We start from the raw sequence: 18,454 nt of genomic DNA, 5'->3' as shown, positions 1-18,454 counted from the left end.
TACTAGCTTGAGACCTCTTTATATCTGTCAAATCTCTGATTTCTTCTGCTTCTGGTAAGCTCAACCACAAGTAATGACAGGAAAGGATGTTGCATTGAAGGAAAAAAAAAGTACAAATGGCTACTACCTTTTAAACAGCTGTTGAAACTGAGAGTCTGAATGCCTCTAAAATAATATTGTCGGCCCACATAAGATTAAAAAGAAGAACTTGTGTCTAGTTTTTTTTTTAGCTTCCTCTAATCAGCAAAGAGATTGGAAACCAACTACCATCTATTCACTTATCTTAATTAAAAAAAAAACCAAGCTAAATTATATTCACTATGGTTAAGTTTTATAGGGACACGGTGGCTCAGTGGCTAAGACACTGAGCTTGTCGATTGAAAGGTCGGCAGTTAGGCGGTTCGAATCCCGAGTGCCGCGTAAAGGGGTGAGCTCCCGTGACTTGTCCCAGCTTCTGCCAACCTAGCAGTTCGAAAGCACATAAAAAAAATGCAAAGTAGAAAAATAGGGACCACCTTTGGTGGGAAGGGAACAGCGTTCCGTGCGCCTTTGGCGTTGAGTCATGCCGGCCACATGACCACGGAGACGTCTTCGGACAGCGCTGGCTCTTTGGCTTTGAAACGGAGATGAGCACTGCCCCCTAGAGCTGGGAATAACTAGCACGTATGTGCAAGGGAAATCTTTACCGTTACCTTTTTATAGTAAGTTTGTAAGACCAACAGACTTAGCTGAATGGAGCCAGTCTGTTCCAAAAACACATCAAAAGTGAGAGATTTATTGATATGCGGCTACCGAGATACATTCCAGCAGCGTGGAGGACATGAGTTGTGAAGAACTGAACATCAGGAAGCAGAAAAGAAGAAATACGACGGAGATAAAAATCACTTAAGGAAGCAGTTTTTGACAAGTATCCGTAACAAAGCTTACTCAGGAAACGGGTATAAATCTCCCTTTTCAAGATCAAAAGATGTGACCAGCGGCCCAGTATTTGTTTCGTTCATTCCATCTTAAAAAATGCACAGACTTGGAAATGTTAAGATTTATTTATGTTACGACAAACGTTTTAACTTGACTTAGATGGGTTTGGGGGGCTGGGTCAGGAAAAAAAATAGCTTGGATATGATTTATACGATTTATATTTTTAGATGCTGACAAAAGTGCGTATAGTCCAGGCGATGGTTTTCCCAGTTGCAATGGATGGCAGTGTTGTGGCCCCGCCCTCTGAGCCTATCCCATCGGAGGAAGAAAGCTCCGAGCATGAGGAAGAGGAGTCAGCCAGGCCTCCCTCTCCAGGCCCCTCCCCTCTGGCACTGTCTCAGGTGCCGGCCGAGGGAGAGGAGATTAGCAGGGAGACAGGTGGCTCGGATGAGAGCGAGGGAGAGACATTGTTCCTGGACGCACGCCTCCGAAGGCGTGATAAACGATTGCAGCAGCTCAGGAGGCGTGCTAGGGATTAGAACTGAGTCACTGGACCACACCCCAGAGACTATATAATAGAGGGTGGTGGCCAGTGATCCCTGTGACGAACAAAAATAAACCTTGGATAGTCACTAAAGCCTCGTCCGAAACTGCTGAGAGGAATATTAATTCTGTTGGACTCTTGTACGCTGAGTATATTATCTTTCTGTTTTCTGTGGAAATAAAAGCACTTGGCAGATGGTGTGTATATCGCTGCCAAGTTGGAGATAAAGACCTGGGTGTGTTCCAAGTGCTTCCTTAACCCTCGGCTGGCTGTGTTTGTGTGTGTGTGTGGACGGGGACAGATCAGGCTGTGAAAGTTGGACCTTAAGGAAGGCTGAGCGTCAAAGAATTGAGGCCTTTGAACTCTGGTGCTGGAGAAGATTCCTGCGAGCCCCTTGGACTGCAAAGCCATCCAACCGGTCAGTCCTAGAGGAGATCAACCCTGACTGATTGCTCTTGAGAAGGCCAGTTCCTGAAGAGGAAACTCAAATCCTTTGGCCACCTAATGAGAAGGAAGGACTCCTTGGAGAAGAGCCTAATGCGGGGAACGATTGAGGGCAAAAGAAGAAGGGGAGGGCAGAGAACGAGGTGGCTGGATGGAGTCACTGAAGCAGTCGGCGTGAGCTTCAATGGACTCCAGAGGATGGTAGAGGACAGGAAGGCCTGGAGGAACATTGTCCATGGGGTCGCGATGGGAGTTAACAACAACGACGATTTAGGGTTCAGTTTTGAGCGCTGGCTGTTTAGAAGGAGCAATTTAGACTGCTTGGGAATGAATTAATTATCCCCATGTTTAAACATGATTTACTTAATCTCCTTGGGCTTTATATAAGCATTTGATTTTAATTTGTCATCGTTAAATTTACTAGTAAATTTAAGAGGATTGTAATCTAATAATGTTAACCATTCCAATCTAGTATTATTATTATTTTTTTGATGCCCACTCTGAGTAAGGTGAGCAGTCCCTCTGTTTGATAACAACGTACCTGGTGAGCTAATATATAGATATTATGCCCAACATCTTTTGGTGAAATATTGTCATCTCCGTTTTCCTCTTCTTGATCACTGTCAAGACCCTGGTTATAGGCGTTCTTCATGACGTCCACCTTGAAAGAAAATTTCTTTGATTGTTAAATCGAATGAGCTCTTTGCCCTCTTTAGTTTCATGTAACACCCTCTGCATACTCTTAATGCTTTTCTCCAATCTCCATTAAATAATCTCTTTCTATCCCACCATATTTTTTAAAATCTGTTTGCCGTGGATGAAGACAGGACAAGAAGCAATGGATGGAAACTCAACAAGGAGAGAAGCAGCTTAGAAGTAATGAGGGATTTCCTGACAGTGAGAACAATTAATCAGTGGAACCACTTGCCACCAGAAGTTGTGGATGCTCCAACATTGGAGGTTTTTAAGAAGACGTTGGACAGCCTTTAGGGTTTCCTGCTTGGGCAGGAGGTTGGACTAGAAGACCTCCAAGGTCCCATCCAGTGGTGAAATCCAAATTTTTTTACTACCGGTTCTATGGGCATGGCTTGGTGGGCGTGGCAGAGGAAGGATACTGCAAAATCACTCCAGGGGAAGGATACTGCAAAATCCCTATTCCCACCCCACTCCTGGGGGAAGGATACTGCAAAATCTCCATTCCCACCCTACTCCTGGGGGAAGGATACTGCAAAATCTCCATTCCCACCCCACTCCTGGGGGAAGGATACTACAAAATCTCCATTCCCACCCCACTCCTGGGGGAAGGATACTGCAAAATCTCCATTCCCACCCCACTCCTGGGGGAAGGATACTGCAAAATCTCCATTCCTACCCGACTCCTGGGGGAAGGATACTGCAAAATCTCCATTCCCACCCCACTCCTGGGGGAAGGATACTGCAAAATCTCCATTCCCACCCCACTCCTGGGGGAAGGATACTGCAAAATCTTCATTCCCACCCCACTCCTGGGGGAAGGATACTGCAAAATCTCCATTCCCACCCCACTCCTGGGGGAAGGATACTGCAAAATCTCCATTCCCTCCCCAGTCTGGGGCCAGCCAGAGGTGGTATTTGCCGGTTCTCTGAACTACTCAAAATTTCCACTACCGGTTCTCTAGAACCTGCTGGATTTCACCCCTGCCTTTCCCCAATCTCAATTAAATAATCTCTTTATATCCCACCATATTTTTTTAATCTGTTTGCCGTGGATGAAGGCAGGACAAGAAGCAACGGATGGAAACTCATCAAGGAGAGAAGCAACCTTGAACTAAGGAGGACTTTCCTGACAGTGAGAACAATTAACCAGTGGAACAACTTGCCACCAGGAGTTGTGGATGCTCCAACACTGGAGGTTTTTAAGAAGACATTGGACAGCCATTAGGGTTTCCTGCCTGAGCAGGGGGTTGGACTAGAAGACCTCCAAGGTCCCCTGCTATTCCTCTTTGTGTTTCAAATAACTTTTAAACACATTATATAGGTGGTGTTTTACTTACAGCAGTTCGTTTCGTGAACATTCAAAGTTATAACGGCCCTGAAACAAGTGACTTAGGACCGTTTTTCACACTTACGACCGTTGCGGCATTTCCCCCATGGTCACGTGATTAAAAATTCAGACGCTTGTCGACTGACTTGCATTTATGACGGTGCAGCGTCCTAGGGGTGTGTGTGTGTGTGTGTGTGTGACGTGATCCTCATTGGCAGCCTTCCAACAAGCAAAATCACCAGGGAAGCCAGATTCACTTCACAAACGGGTTATTAACGTAACCGCCGCAGGGATTCGCTTAACAACGGCGGCAAGAGAGGTCGTCAAACGAGGCAAAATCCACTTAGCAAATTTCTCACTCAGCAACAATAAATTTGGGGCTCAACTGCGGTCGTAAGTTGAGGATTCCCTGCATTCTAGTCAGTGCAGGGATCAAAACCAGCTTGGCTAGCTCAAAACCTCAATTCATTTTGATTAACAGCCAAAAAATAAAAATTATTATGCTGGGCAGGACAGCAAAAATAGGGAGGAGTATGATGAGATTAACAGTAAAAATGGAATGTATAAATTGGATTTAACAACAGAAATAAAGACGATAACGATGAGTTCAACAGTAAAATATAATGATTATGTTGGAATTAACAGCTAAAAAATAAAAATGATTATGTTGGGAACAGTAAAAATGAAATGATTGTGTCGGGATTAATAGTAAAGTAATGACGATGATTATATTGGGAGTAATAGTTAAAGTATTTTTTAAATGTTTACAATAATTGTAATGATCTATATTGTTCAAATATATCCATCTAAGCAAAAAGGAAGAGAAAAATGGAATGAGATTTGGTTAGCATCTGAGATTCAAGTAATGGGTTTTTTGGGATAATGGCCTAGTTAAATTGATAGAATTTAGAGAAATAACTGAGTAAAGTATTTATTTATTTATTATTTATTAATTAAATTTGTATACCGCCCTACTCCCGAAGGACTCAGGGCGGTGAACAGCCATAAAATAAAACATATAGATACAAAATTTAAAATAGAGATAAAACAAATTAAATAAATTTGGCTGAACCATTTTAAAAACCCCAAATGATTTATTAAGTTGTGTTGATTGGAAATTAAGATTTGTTAGTGATTTGTACTACGGTAATTCGTGACTGGATGGATCAATGCTTCGTTTTGGAAAAGATGTGTTTTTTTATGTTTGGGTTTTAAAAAAATAATAAAAAAACTTTTTTCAAAAAAACAAACAAATTCATTTTGTTGTTGTCATTGTTTTCAATACTTACGAGCTCCTTTGGTCTCATGTTGAAAAGGACCCTCTCTGCATTTTCGCTATCGTGCCTGCTTTCCATGATAGCCAGCAAAAGTTTCGAGGCGTTATTCTGAAAAGCATCGAAGCCAATTAAGATGTAGTTAAAATCTATTTCATGGACCGATGAACCGAAGCTGCAGGCACAGGTTTCCTTACGAGAACAGGGGCCTTTTAAAGGCCTTGAATCTTTTTATGGATTTTTGTTTTGTTTTATGGGTGACATCGTGGCCTGATCACTCTAATCACAGAACTAATTAAAAAATAAATGCATATTTATAAGTGCCGGATGTTGGTAAAGGGAGCCTTTTTATGCAGCTGCTTTCATACCGTGCATTGACTTAATCACTGTGGCATTTGCAACCACTGCAAAAAAAAAAAAAAAAAAAATTATAAAATTGGGTTCGGTCGTGTGACCAACCCATTTTTTACGACCATTGCAACTTAAGACCCTTATGGACAGGCTCCATTATGGTTGTAATTTGAGGACTGCCTGTGAGGACAACCAACCCAGAACTAAGGAGAAACTTCCTGACAGTGAGAAGAATTAATCAATGGAACGCCTTGCCACCAGAAGTTGTGGGTGATCCATCACAGGAGGTTTTCAAGAAGAGAGTGGACAACCCGTTTATCCAAAATGGAATACGGTCTCCAGTTTGAGCAGGGGGTTGGACTAGAAGACCTCCAAGGTCCCTTCCAACTTTGCTATTCAGATGTCTGCATGCTTTGGAGGTGGGACATGTCCAGTTGCTATGACTCAATTTCCAGACAACTCTACCAGGATGACTGAGAAATTTTTCATCAACAATCTTCACTGGACGTTCACCTGTTCGCTGATTTGGGATAACTCACAGTTGAATCTGTGAGTGATGCTAAAAAGCACTATGGTCCCTGAGAATATTCACAATACTGGTTAGTCAAAAGTGGAATTCTTGTTGAGCCTGGAATTCTGTATGGAATGAAATATGTATGGAATATATGGGATCCTTGGTGAAATCTTCCTGCAGATGCTTCATTACCCAAATTAGGTAACATCATCAATGCTGGAAGAGAGCGGGTTTCAGGGGAGGAGGAGGAGGAGAAGGAGGAGGAGGAGGAGGAGGAGGAGGAGGAGGAGGAGGAGAAGAAGAAGAAGAAGAAGAAGAAGAAGAAGAAGAAGAAGAAGAAGAAGAAGAAGAAGAAGAAGAAGAAGAAGAAGAGAAGGAGGAGGAGGAGGAGGAGAATGAGAAGGAGGAGGAGGAGGAGAAGGAGGAGGAGGAAGAGAAGGAAGAGAAGAAGAAGAAGAGGAGGAGGAGGAGGAGGAGGAGAACTGTGGGGCCCTTGGTGCTCTCTGAGCTTGGTAGTTTTCTTGAAGACGTTTCATTACCCAACTGAGTAACATCATCAGTGCTAGAAGGAAGTGGGGTTTGTGGAGAGGAGGAGAAGGAGGTGAAGGAGGAAGAGGAGTGTGGGGTCCTTGGTGCTCTCTGAGCTTGGTGGTTTTCTTGCAAACATTTCATTACCCAACTAGGTAACAGCATCAGTACATCATCAGTGCATGTCAAACGTTCGCAAAAAAACCAAGTTCAGAGAGCACCAAGGATCCCTCATTTCAACCTTGAACTACAAATATTCTTGCAGGATCCAATTTGGGTCGGTCCCCAGGATTAGGAGTTTAGTCTCCTGAACTTTCAGACTCATGGTAGAGCCCATCTTCAGGGAACGTCTCTCTACCAGAATGTATCAACTGAGAAGTTCTCCGAAGATGGGTTCCAGCACGAGTCTAAAAGCTCGGAAGACTAAACCTGGTGACCGACCCAAATTGGGATCCTACCACCTTATCCTGGGACACGTATCTTTGCCTTCCTTCATTCGTAGAAATATTCCTCTTCTCCTGACCATGGATGAGATACTTCTGTCCTTCTTCCATCCATCTCTAAGAGCAACAGTGGGAAGCCAGTGAGGTTAGGACTCTGAGGACAACGTGGTAGAATTCCATACCTTCAACTGTAGCACTAGGTCCATCCGATATTTTCCAAGGGGATTGATATCATTTAGGATCAGCGCGATGATGATGTCGATGCCATTGGACTCATGGGTGGCTATGCAGGTCTACCAAAGGCAAAGAAAGAAAGACATTTCAGATGACAACACATCCCATTAAGAGATTGCGTCCTTCCTCTTCCTCTCGTTCTTTGAAAGATGAATAATGTCCTAAAGGATTTTGTGCAGATCAGCAAACCCAGGAGAAGGTCCGGTTGATTTCATTTGTCATGCATGCTTTCTACCAGGGAAAACATACACAAGGATAGATAGAATACTGGTGTACTGCACCATTGTAACCATTTGTTAAGGAATTCGCAGAGTAACCCTTGAGTAGCAAGGGTGTGCACATGAAAGCAATTGAGGGTAGATACAAATAAACACAATCAACACACAGATACACTGAATTGTGTTTACTTTCAGGAAATAGTAAAGCACAGTCTAATAAACAGTCCAGGTCATACACATATAAAGCAGGAGATAGCAAAATCCAGGGATAATCCAATAACAAAGTCTTCTTACCAGTCGTCGTAGTCATTCACAATAAACAGTTCTTCTGGATTTGCAAACAGTAGCATACAGGGATATCAGAGAGCAAGAACAGCAAAGAGAAACAAACCATGTTTCTAGCTCCCTCTTAAGGAGATTGGCTACAGAGCTAACCAATCAGGACACAATATGATGCAATACGCCCTTCTCCAGAGACTCAGGGTGGCTTACAGTGTGTTAAGCAATATCCTTCATACTTAATCGTCAGTTAATCCTTAGTTGAGTAACCTTTAGCATGAATTATGGCCTTACAATGTCTTCCCATGGAGTGAACCAAGTCTTTTAGTTCTGCAGCTATTCTAATGTGAAACCAAGATTGAATTAACTGGGTTTTATTGCTGGGTGGCTTCTGACTAACAAGTTTCTTTAGTCGGCTCCATAGATTTTCAATTGGATAAAGGTCTGGGCTATTCCCAGGTCCTTCCAGCAGTGGAATAGGATTCTCTTGAATTTCCAAAAAAAAAAAAAAAGTGGTGTTATTAGCCATCAAACCTCAAAAATACACTTTTCCCAAAAGGTTTCCACAATTTTGGGCACTACTGTAGAAAGGCCATGTTCTGACACAAGTTATTAATTAATATATTTAATTAATTAATTTAATTGCATTTCTATACCGCCCTTCTCCCGAAGGACTCAGGACGGTGTACAGCCATATTAAAACAAACCCATCACAAAAATTAAAAACCGTTAAAATAATTAAAGCAACTTGGCCGTTTTTTAAAACCCTTAACTAAAACCCCTTTAAAACCAATTTAAAACCCATTAACGTTAATTTATTCGGTCAGGCTGGCTTGATTGAACAATAGAGTCTTCAGAGCACGACGGTAGGTGCGGAGGTCGGGGATCCTTCGTATATCTGGGGGCAGCTCATTCCATAGGGCAGGAGCCCCCACAGAGAAGGCTCTCCCCCTGGGGGTCTCCTGCCGACATTGCTTGGCCGACGGCACCCTGAGGAGGCCCTCTCTGTGAGAGCGTATCGGACGGTGGGAGTCATTCGGTGGTAGAAGGCGGTCCTGTAGGTATCCCGGTCCTAAACCATGGAACGCTTTGAAGATGGTGACAAGCACCTTGAAACGCACCCGGAAGACCACTGGGAGCCAGTGCAGCTCGCGCAAGAGAGGTGTTACCCGGGAGCGACGAGTCGCTCCCATAACCACCCGTGTGGCCGCATTCTGGACCAGTTGGAGCCTCAAGGGGAGCCCCATGTAGAGAGCATTACAGTAGTCCAGACGGGAAGTGACAAGGGCGTGAGTGACCGTGTGCAAGGCGTCCCGATCCAGAAAGGGACGCAATTAGGGATTTTTGACATGAAGAAAGAAAATCTGAATTCACCTTCAGTTCAGATTCTTCCCCAGGGGATAAACCCACCTGATTTTCATGGCAGGGGCCTTGGCAGTACTCCGTCAAACTTTCCAGGGTTTGATTTACCAAAGCTACATTTTTTTCTTTGATGTACAGGCCCAGGAGTCCTAGCCCGCCGGTGGTACTTCCGCAGATACAATCCAAAAACTGAAGCGTCTCGCAAACTAGGTTGTAGTTGGTCTTGTTGTTCTGGTTTCTTAAAAAGTTCTGGAAAAAGAGGAGAAAGGACACCACTGTACAAACCGACGAAAAGTAGACATGGGTTCAAATTGGAGGTAACGCTAAGCCACGGTTGAAAAGACTTCGCTATTATTACGATTCTGAGGGGATTTATCCTACTTTTAACTCAGTTTGAACTCAACATCTTTTTGGTAACGCGGTGATGAAAACTGGATGCTCAAAAGATGTGGAGACTCTAGAAAGAGTGCAGAGAAGAGCAACGAAGAGGATTAGGGGACTGGAGGCTAAAACATGAAGAACGGTTGCAGGAATTGGGTATGTCTAGTTTAATGAAGAAAAGGACTAGGGGAGACATGATAGCAGTCTTCCAATATCTCAGGGGTTGCCCCAACGAAGAGGGAATGAACCTATTCTCCAAAGCACCTGAGGATAGGAGAAGAAGCAATGGGTGGAAACTAATCAAGGAGAGAAGCAACTTAGAACTAAGGAGAAATTTCCTGACAGTGAGAAAAATTCATCAGTGGAACGACTTGCCTCCAGAAGTTGTGAGTGCTCCAACACTGGAAGTCTTTAAGAAGAGATTGGACAACCATTTGTCTGAAGTGGTGTAGGGTTTCCTGCCTAAGCAGGGGGTTGGACTAGAAGACCTCCAAGGTTCCTTCCAACTCCTATTCTATTCTATTCTACTCTGTTCTGTTCTGTTCTGTTCTGTTCTATTCTATTCTATTCTATTCTATTCTATTCTGTTTCGTATTCTATTCTATTTGATTTTTGATTATTTGATTTGATTAATAAATTCTATTCTATTCTATTCTATTCTATTCTATTCTATTCTATTCTATTCTATTCTATTCTATTCTATTCTATTCCACTCCACTCCACTCCACTCCACTCCACTCCACTCCCCCTACTCCACTCCACTTCATTCTATTCTATTCTATTCTATTCTATTCTATTCTATTCTATTCTATTCTATTCTATTCTATTCTATTCTGTTTCATATTCTATTCTATTCTATTCCATTCTGTTCTGTTTCATATTCTATTCTATTCTATTCTATTCTGTTTCATATTCTATTCTATTCTATTCCATTCTGTTCTGTTTCATATTCTATTCTATTCTATTCTGTTCTGTTCTATTTTGTTCTGTTTCATATTCTATTCTATTCTGTTCTGTTCTATTCTGTTCTGTTTCATATTCTATTCTATTCTATTCTGTTTCGTATTCTATTCTATTTGATTTTTGATTATTTGATTTGATTAATAAATTCTATTCTATTCTATTCTATTCTATTCTATTCTATTCTATTCTATTCTATTCTATTCCATTCCATTCCACTCCACTCCCCCTACTCCACTCCACTTCATTCTATTCTATTCTATTCTATTCTATTCTATTCTATTCTATTCTATTCTATTCTATTCTATTCTATTCTATTCTATTCTGTTTCGTATTCTATTCTATTTGATTTTTGATTATTTGATTTGATTAATAAATTCTATTCTATTCTATTCTATTCTATTCTATTCTATTCTATTCTATTCTATTCTATTCTATTCCATTCCATTCCACTCCACTCCACTCCACTCCACTCCACTCCACTCCACTCCCCCTACTCCACTCCACTTCATTCTATTCTATTCTATTCTATTCTATTCTATTCTATTCTATTCTATTCTATTCTATTCTGTTTCATATTCTATTCTATTCTATTCCATTCTGTTCTGTTTCATATTCTATTCTATTCTGTTCTGTTCTATTCTGTTCTGTTTCATATTCTATTCTATTCTATTCTGTTTCGTATTCTATTCTATTTGATTTTTGATTATTTGATTTGATTAATAAATTCTATTCTATTCTATTCTATTCTATTCTATTCTATTCTATTCTATTCTATTCTATTCTATTCTATTCTATTCCATTCCACTCCACTCCACTCCACTCCACTCCCCCTACTCCACTCCACTTCATTCTATTCTATTCTATTCTATTCTATTCTATTCTATTCTATTCTATTCTATTCTGTTTCGTATTCTATTCTATTTGATTTTTGATTATTTGATTTGATTAATAAATTCTATTCTATTCTATTCTATTCTATTCTATTCTATTCTATTCTGTTTCATATTCTATTCTATTTGATTTTTGATTATTTGATTTGATTAATAAATTCTATTCTATTCTATTCTATTCTATTCTATTCTATTCTATTCTATTCTATTCTATTCTATTCTATTCTATTCTATTCTATTCTATTCCATACCATTCCACTCCACTCCACTCCACTCCACTCCATTCCAGGTGGGGCCTTACCAAGGCGTTATAAAGCGGCACTAACACTTCACGTGATTTTGATTCTATGCCTCCCTCGATACAACCAAGGATTGTCTTAACTTTCACACTAAAATACACCGTAATAACAATACTGTAGCCTACCTGGAGTTCTCGATTGTGATTCTCACACAACAATTGGAGGAACCTCAAGATGGGTTGCATGATCACAATAGCGGGACTCATGATGGTTTCTTCGGACGATTTTTCGTCTGCGCATCCTGCCTCTGACCCTGGACCCATGAGGTCCGTTTCCGGATCCATCTCTCTGCGGTACACGCAGTAAGCTTTGGAGGTTGCGGTGGAGGCTTCCGCCAGTTGTCCTTTCATGCCTTCCTTGAGGTGGAGGTTGGAGTCTCTAACTGTAGACAAGCGAAAAGAAACATGATTGCAATCCGATCTGCACCCGTGAGGAGCACGATGGGGTTTTCTCTGTCCATCCTTTGAGTCCGTCCTGATTCCTGGTGATTTAGTTTAGACTAAGGCTAGATTAAATTAACAGAGTTGGAAGGAAACTTGTAGGTCATCTAGTCCAACCCCCCCCCCAAACCCAAGTAGGAGAACCAACACCATTTCTGACAAGTGGCAGTCCAAGCTTTTCTTGAAAGTCTCAAGTGATGAAGCTCCCACAACTTCCGAAGGGAACTTCTGTTCCATCGGCTGATTGTTCTCACTGTCAGAAAATTTCTCCTTATTTCCAGGTTGAATCTCTCCTTGTTCACCATCCATTATTCCTTGTCTGGACTTCAGGTGCTTTGGAAAATAGCTTGACCCCCTTCCTCCTCTCTGTGACAGCCCCTTAAATATTGGAAGATGCTATCATGTCTCCCCTGGTCCTTCTCTTCACTAGACTAGACATACCCAGTTCCTGCAAGTGTTCATTGTATGTTTTAGCCACCAGTCCTTTAATAGAATAGAATAAAAGAGTTGAGAGGGACCTTGGAGGTCTTCTAGTCCAACCCCCTGCTTAGGCACGAGATCCTATAACCCTACAATCCTCTTGGTTGCTCTTCTCTGAGCTCTTTCTAGAGTCTCAACATCTTTTTTATAGTGTGTGGTGACCAAAACTGGATGTAGTACTCTAGGTGTGGTCTTACTAAGGCTTTACAGAGTGGTATGAGTACCTCACGTGATCTTGATCGTATCCCTCTGTTAATGCAATTTAGGATTGCGTTGGCTTTTTTGGCTGCCGCCGCACACGGCTAGCTCATATCTGGGGTTGCATGCCAGCAACTGGACCACACAAGAGCCTTGATAGTACAGTGGTCTAAGCACCCTGTTATTAACACAGCTGCCTGCAATTACTGCGGGTTCGAATCTCGCCAAGGCTCAAGGTTGACTCAGCCTTCCATCCTTTCTAAGGTAGGTAAATTGAGGACCCAGTTTGTGGGGGCAATAAGCTGACTTTGTATAAAATAGAACACCGCTTGGGGGGGGGGCAAAAACCCTACTAAGCAGGTATATACAAAAGTATGAAGGCTATTGCTTAACGCATTGTAAGCCGCCCTGAGTCTCCGGAGAAGGGCGGCATATAAATCAAATTAAAAAAACTAATTAATTAATTAACTAGAAGCTTGAAGAGAGCTTAGTTCATAACACTAAATGCCAGCCACATAGAGGCCATTCCTGGCATGCTTCCCACCCATTTTTGCATAAACACATCGTACTGTACGTTCACATGTGCTAAATCCTAGGATAAAAATAGCTGGCCCGTGTTACCATTTTATCCCTCTCGTATGTGTCCTGAGGGGCCAAATCCGTCAGGTCATGTTTGACTACAGGTGATCCTGAGGACACAGATAAACCGCTTCAACGACCCTCTAAAAGGATGCAAATGACCAGTTCTGTCTGCAAGGAATATAAATCTTTCATTTCTCCACCGTCCAGCCAGAGCTGAAGAAGCTTCTTGGATGAGAAGTGAAACGTCTTCAAAAGAAAAAAACCAGAAAGTCCAGTTGCCTCCTGAAAAAGCACCTTTGGGGCCTACGAATGTGAGCTTCATATACTGTAGGAGAAGGACAGGCAGAGACTGAGGGCGGTGTCAAGAGAGCAATCAGCCTAGAGTCCTTACGTTTCCAACGTAAGGTCTAAGTTTAACCCCTCTTGAATTCCATTGACTCTTAAGGTAAAAGTAAAGGTTCACCTCGCACATGTGTGCTAGTCGTTCCTGACTCTAGGGGGCGGTGCTCATCTCCGTTTCAAAGCCGAAGAGCCAGCGCTGTCCGAAGATGTCTCCGTGGTCATGCGGCCGGCATGACTCAACGCCAAAGGCGCACGGAACGCTGTTCCCTTCCCACCAAAGGTGGTCCCTGTTTTTCTACTTGCATTTTTTACGTGCTTTCAAACTGCTAGGTTGGCAGATGCTGGGACAAGTAACAGGAGCTCACCCCGTTACGCGGCACTAGGGATTCAAACCCGCTGAACTGCTGACCTTTCAATCAACAAGCTCAGCATCTTAGCCACTGAGCCATCACGTCCCATCATTGACTTCTATCTAGCCACAATTCAGTGCTGACCATTAGCTGACTAGATTCCTGTGTATAAGCCTGAGCATTAAATCATCTTAACTGGAACTTTACATTTGGTGCCGATTCTTCGCGCCTCACAAATACTTGCTTTACGCGGACCGAAAACAATTGTTGGTGGCGCAATCTCTGGGCCCATCAATCCTGGGAGAAGTAAGTGCTGCTTGAGGTTATGACAGATAAATGCGACTTTCATGCTTCAATAAACCTTTTGAGATCAAATCAAATTCACTGCTCAACCCCGGTGGCTGACCGCGGCCGTATTACATTCATCATGGCTCCAACAACTTGAGCTGTTAAAAAAATTGGCTTCCCGCGGAGAGCGCTTATTCCAGGAAAGTTCCGTAACAATTCTTATTCATTATTTACTACCTGGACACCCGTGCTTCACTACAAAACTATGTGATCGGGTGTGATAAATTGACACTTAAAGCCTGAAACTTAATGTAGAAGGTGTAACTCCATAGCATCAGAGCGTGTTAATATAAGGCAACTGTCAGTTGGAACAGAAGGGGAGGGGGAGTAGAATGTCCCAGCCCACAGGCCGGATGAGTCACGCACTGGCCACGCCCATGCCCGGTTTAGCGAAGGGGTAGCATTAGAGCATGTTAATATACAGTAAGTGGCAGTTGGAACAGAGTTCTTTTCAGGTGGGGAGGGGAAGTAGAATGTCTAACTCCTTAGCATCAGAGATTGTGGGTATAATAGTTCTGTATATATTAAATACTAATGATTTGATGGTCACTTCGAAAAATCCTTTCTTAGCAAGCACCTAGAAGCCAGAAGGAACATACGTAGCAAATTTCAAGTTTGTAGGCTTTACCGTTCTGGAAATTTTGTGATGAGTGAGTGGTATTTGACTTTTATATAGATAATAATAACAACAAATTATAATTTTTTTTAAATTTGATTTATATGCTGCCCTTCTCCGAATGAATGAACAAATGACCAAATGAATGAACAAATAAACAAATTAATGAACAAACAAATAAACAAATGAACGAATGAACAAACGAGTGAACGAATGAACAAATGAACAAATGAACGAATGAAGAAACAAATGAATTCTATAACAGTAGAATTGTACTTCGATGTATGTCATTTAACATAGGCGATCTTGAAATCCTAAGAAGCACAATAGTGATTTAGGAAAACCTTTATTAATCAGGTTTTTATGCTCAGGTAGTATATACATCAATGCGGGCAAATGCAGCCTAAGACAAAAAATATTCCCCATTTTTTCCCCCGGTTACCTCTCTTTTTTGGAGCTGAAACTGTCACATCTGTTTCCTCGTCCTTCTTTTTGCTGCTCAGATCAATCGTGTTCACCGACACCGTGGACCGAATTTCCAGCTGGGCCATTTTCATCCGATCGTACAAAACTTTGAAAAACTTTTCGGATTTTTTCTGCTCGTTTAATTGTTGATAAAAGGAATACTAAAGAGAAAAAAAAAATACATCAGATAACAAAGTATGAAGCTATCTCTAAAGGGGTCACTAAAGACAATGGATTTTAAAATTAAATTAAATTAAATTAAATTGCTAATTCATAATTTGTACTCATACATAACCCGCGTTTGATCAGATAACCTGTCCTTTATTTTTCATAACTCCCCCTGTTTTCTTCCCAGTTTAAATCCTAATCACTCAAGTATCAATTTTTGTGAAGTAGTTCAGATGAGGAAGCACCCCTAAAAGCGCTAACTTTATTGTGAGGTCAGATTAACGGAATGAACAGGCAGTCCTCAATTTTCAACCACAATCGAGCCCAAAATTTAGGTTGCTAAGCGAGGCAGTTGTTGAGTGAGTTTCGCTTCATGTTACGACCTTTCTTGGCACCGTTGTTAAGTGAGCCACTCTAGAACCGGTAGTAAAACCGGTGGGAGGCTCCGCCCACTGACCAGAACCCACCCCTGGTGACACCCCCTGGGAATGCTGCAACCGTCATAAGTACATGCCAGTTGCCAAGCGTTCAAATTTTGATGACGTGACCATAAGGATGGCTGCAACGGTCGTAAGCGGGGAAAAATGGTCATAAATCACTTTTTTCAGTTCAGGCGTCGTAACTTAGAATGGTCACAAAATGAATCGTTGTAAATTAAGAACTCCCTGTACCTGGGAACTTTTCTCTATTGAAAACCGTATTCCACAAATAACACACCCCATATTTACAGAAGCCGGCCAGTTCCCTGTGGCTCATATAAAAAATATCATTACGATACCTGCTATATTTTTAGTTATTTTCCTATTCATTTTCAACCCCGGTCCTGTTTCCTTCCTTGCCTTAGGAAATTTAAGGGTTAGAATTGGCTGGAAGGTTTTAAGGTACCAAAATGCACCTGGATTTGGGTGTTTCCTCCTTCGAGCAACGCAATGCCGAGCAAGATGGCTTCCGAGAATATCCGGTCATTTTTGGTACTAACGATGACATCGGTGACCAGTTCCGAAGCTCCTTCTTTATCCAAGAGACACTGAATGTCATGCATGGATGCCGCGGACTTGTCCACATCTTGTCCGGAGAAGGTCGCTGAAATTAAGGAGTTTAATTGACAAGTTAATTGGGATATTAAGATCTTTTTGAGAAAACAAAGAAGACTTATTCTTAAATTTTCAGTTAAGGGTTATCTCATTTTCTCTCCTCTTATCTCTTATCTTGTAATGTCTTGTCTTGTTATCCCATCCCATCTCCATCTCCATCTCCATCTCCATCTCCATCTCCATCTCCATCTCCATCTCCATCTCCTGGTGATTGACTCAAAGTCACCTAGCTGACTTTCATGGCTAAAGTGAGACTAGAACTCACCATCTCCTGGTGATTGGCCCAAAGTTACCCAGCTAGCTTTCATGGCTAAGGCGGAGCTAGAACTCACCATCTCCTGGTGATTGGCCCAAAGTTACCCAGCTGGCTTTCATGGCTAAGGCGGAGCTAGAACTCACCATCTCCTGGTGATTGGCCCAAAGTTACCCAGCTGGCTTTCATGGCTAAGGCGGGACTAGAACTCACCGTCTCCTGGTGATTGGCCCAAAGTTACCCAGCTGGCTTTCATGGCTAAGGTGGGACTAGAACTCACCGTCTCCTGGTGATTGGCCCAAAGTTACCCAGCTGGCTTTCATGGCTAAGGCGGGACTAGAACTCTCAGTCTCCTGGTGATTGGCCCAAAGTCACCCAGCTGGCTTTCATGCCTAAGGCGGGACTAGAACTCACCATCTCCTGGTGATTGGCCCAAAGTCACCCAGCTGGCTTCCATGGCTAAAGTGAGACTAGAACTCACCATCTCCTGGTGATTGGCCCAAAGTCACCCAGCTGGCTTTCATGGCTAAAGTGAGACTAGAACTCACCATCTCCTGGTGATTGGCCCAAAGTCACCCAGCTGGCTTTCATGGCTAAGGCGGGACTAGAACTCACCGTCTCCTGGTGATTGGCCCAAAGTTACCCAGCTGGCTTTCATGGCTAAGGTGGGACTAGAACTCACCGTCTCCTGGTGATTGGCCCAAAGTTACCCAGCTGGCTTTCATGGCTAAGGCGGGACTAGAACTCTCAGTCTCCTGGTGATTGGCCCAAAGTCACCCAGCTGGCTTTCATGCCTAAGGCGGGACTAGAACTCACCATCTCCTGGTGATTGGCCCAAAGTCACCCAGCTGGCTTCCATGGCTAAAGTGAGACTAGAACTCACCATCTCCTGGTGATTGGCCCAAAGTCACCCAGCTGGCTTTCATGCCTAAGGCGGGACTAGAACTCACCATCTCCTGGTGATTGGCCCAAAGTCACCCAGCTGGCTTTCATGGCTAAAGTGAGACTAGAACTCACCATCTCCTGGTGATTGGCCCAAAGATACCCAGCTGGCTTTCATGGCTAAGGCAGGATTAGAACTCACCGGCTCCTGGTGATTGGCCCAAAGTTACCCAGATGGCTTTCATGGCTAAGGTGGGACTAGAACTCACCATCTCCTGGTAATTGACTCAAAGTCACCCAGCTGGCTTTCATGCCTAAGGCGGGACTAGAACTCACCGTCTTCTGGTGATTGGCCCAAAGTTACCCAGATGGCTTTCATGGCTAAAGTGAGACTAGAACTCACCATCTCCTGGTGATTGGCCCAAAGATACCCAGCTGGCTTTCATGGCTAAGGCAGGATTAGAACTCACCGGCTCCTGGTGATTGGCCCAAAGTTACCCAGCTGGCTTTCATGGCTAAGGCGGGACTAGAACTCACAGTCCCCTGCTTTCTAGCCTGATGCCTTAACCAC

General features: G+C 42.7%; 1 protein-coding gene across 8 annotated transcripts in view; it reads right to left on the bottom strand.

Annotated features, from left to right (window-relative positions):
• Positions 1-18,454, bottom strand: part of ITPR2 (inositol 1,4,5-trisphosphate receptor type 2) — a 184,234-nt gene that overhangs the window by 34,856 nt on the left and 130,924 nt on the right. For all 8 annotated transcript variants that reach the window (XM_060694915.2, XM_060694909.2, XM_060694913.2 and 5 more), the window contains 7 exons: positions 16,550-16,737; positions 15,464-15,647; positions 11,791-12,047; positions 9,181-9,381; positions 7,222-7,332; positions 5,219-5,314; positions 2,448-2,567 (listed from right to left, as the gene is read on the bottom strand). In XM_060694915.2, the coding sequence (XP_060550898.2) occupies positions 2,448-2,567; positions 5,219-5,314; positions 7,222-7,332; positions 9,181-9,381; positions 11,791-12,047; positions 15,464-15,647; positions 16,550-16,737 (1,157 nt within the window). The remainder of the gene's footprint in view (positions 1-2,447; positions 2,568-5,218; positions 5,315-7,221; positions 7,333-9,180; positions 9,382-11,790; positions 12,048-15,463; positions 15,648-16,549; positions 16,738-18,454) is intronic.

Source organism: Pantherophis guttatus, chromosome 7 (assembly GCF_059756535.1).
Source record: "Pantherophis guttatus breed Tessera chromosome 7, ASM5975653v1, whole genome shotgun sequence".
In the NCBI taxonomy this organism is placed as follows: domain Eukaryota; kingdom Metazoa; phylum Chordata; class Lepidosauria; order Squamata; family Colubridae; genus Pantherophis; species Pantherophis guttatus.
This window is presented reverse-complemented; position numbering and strand designations above follow the sequence as displayed.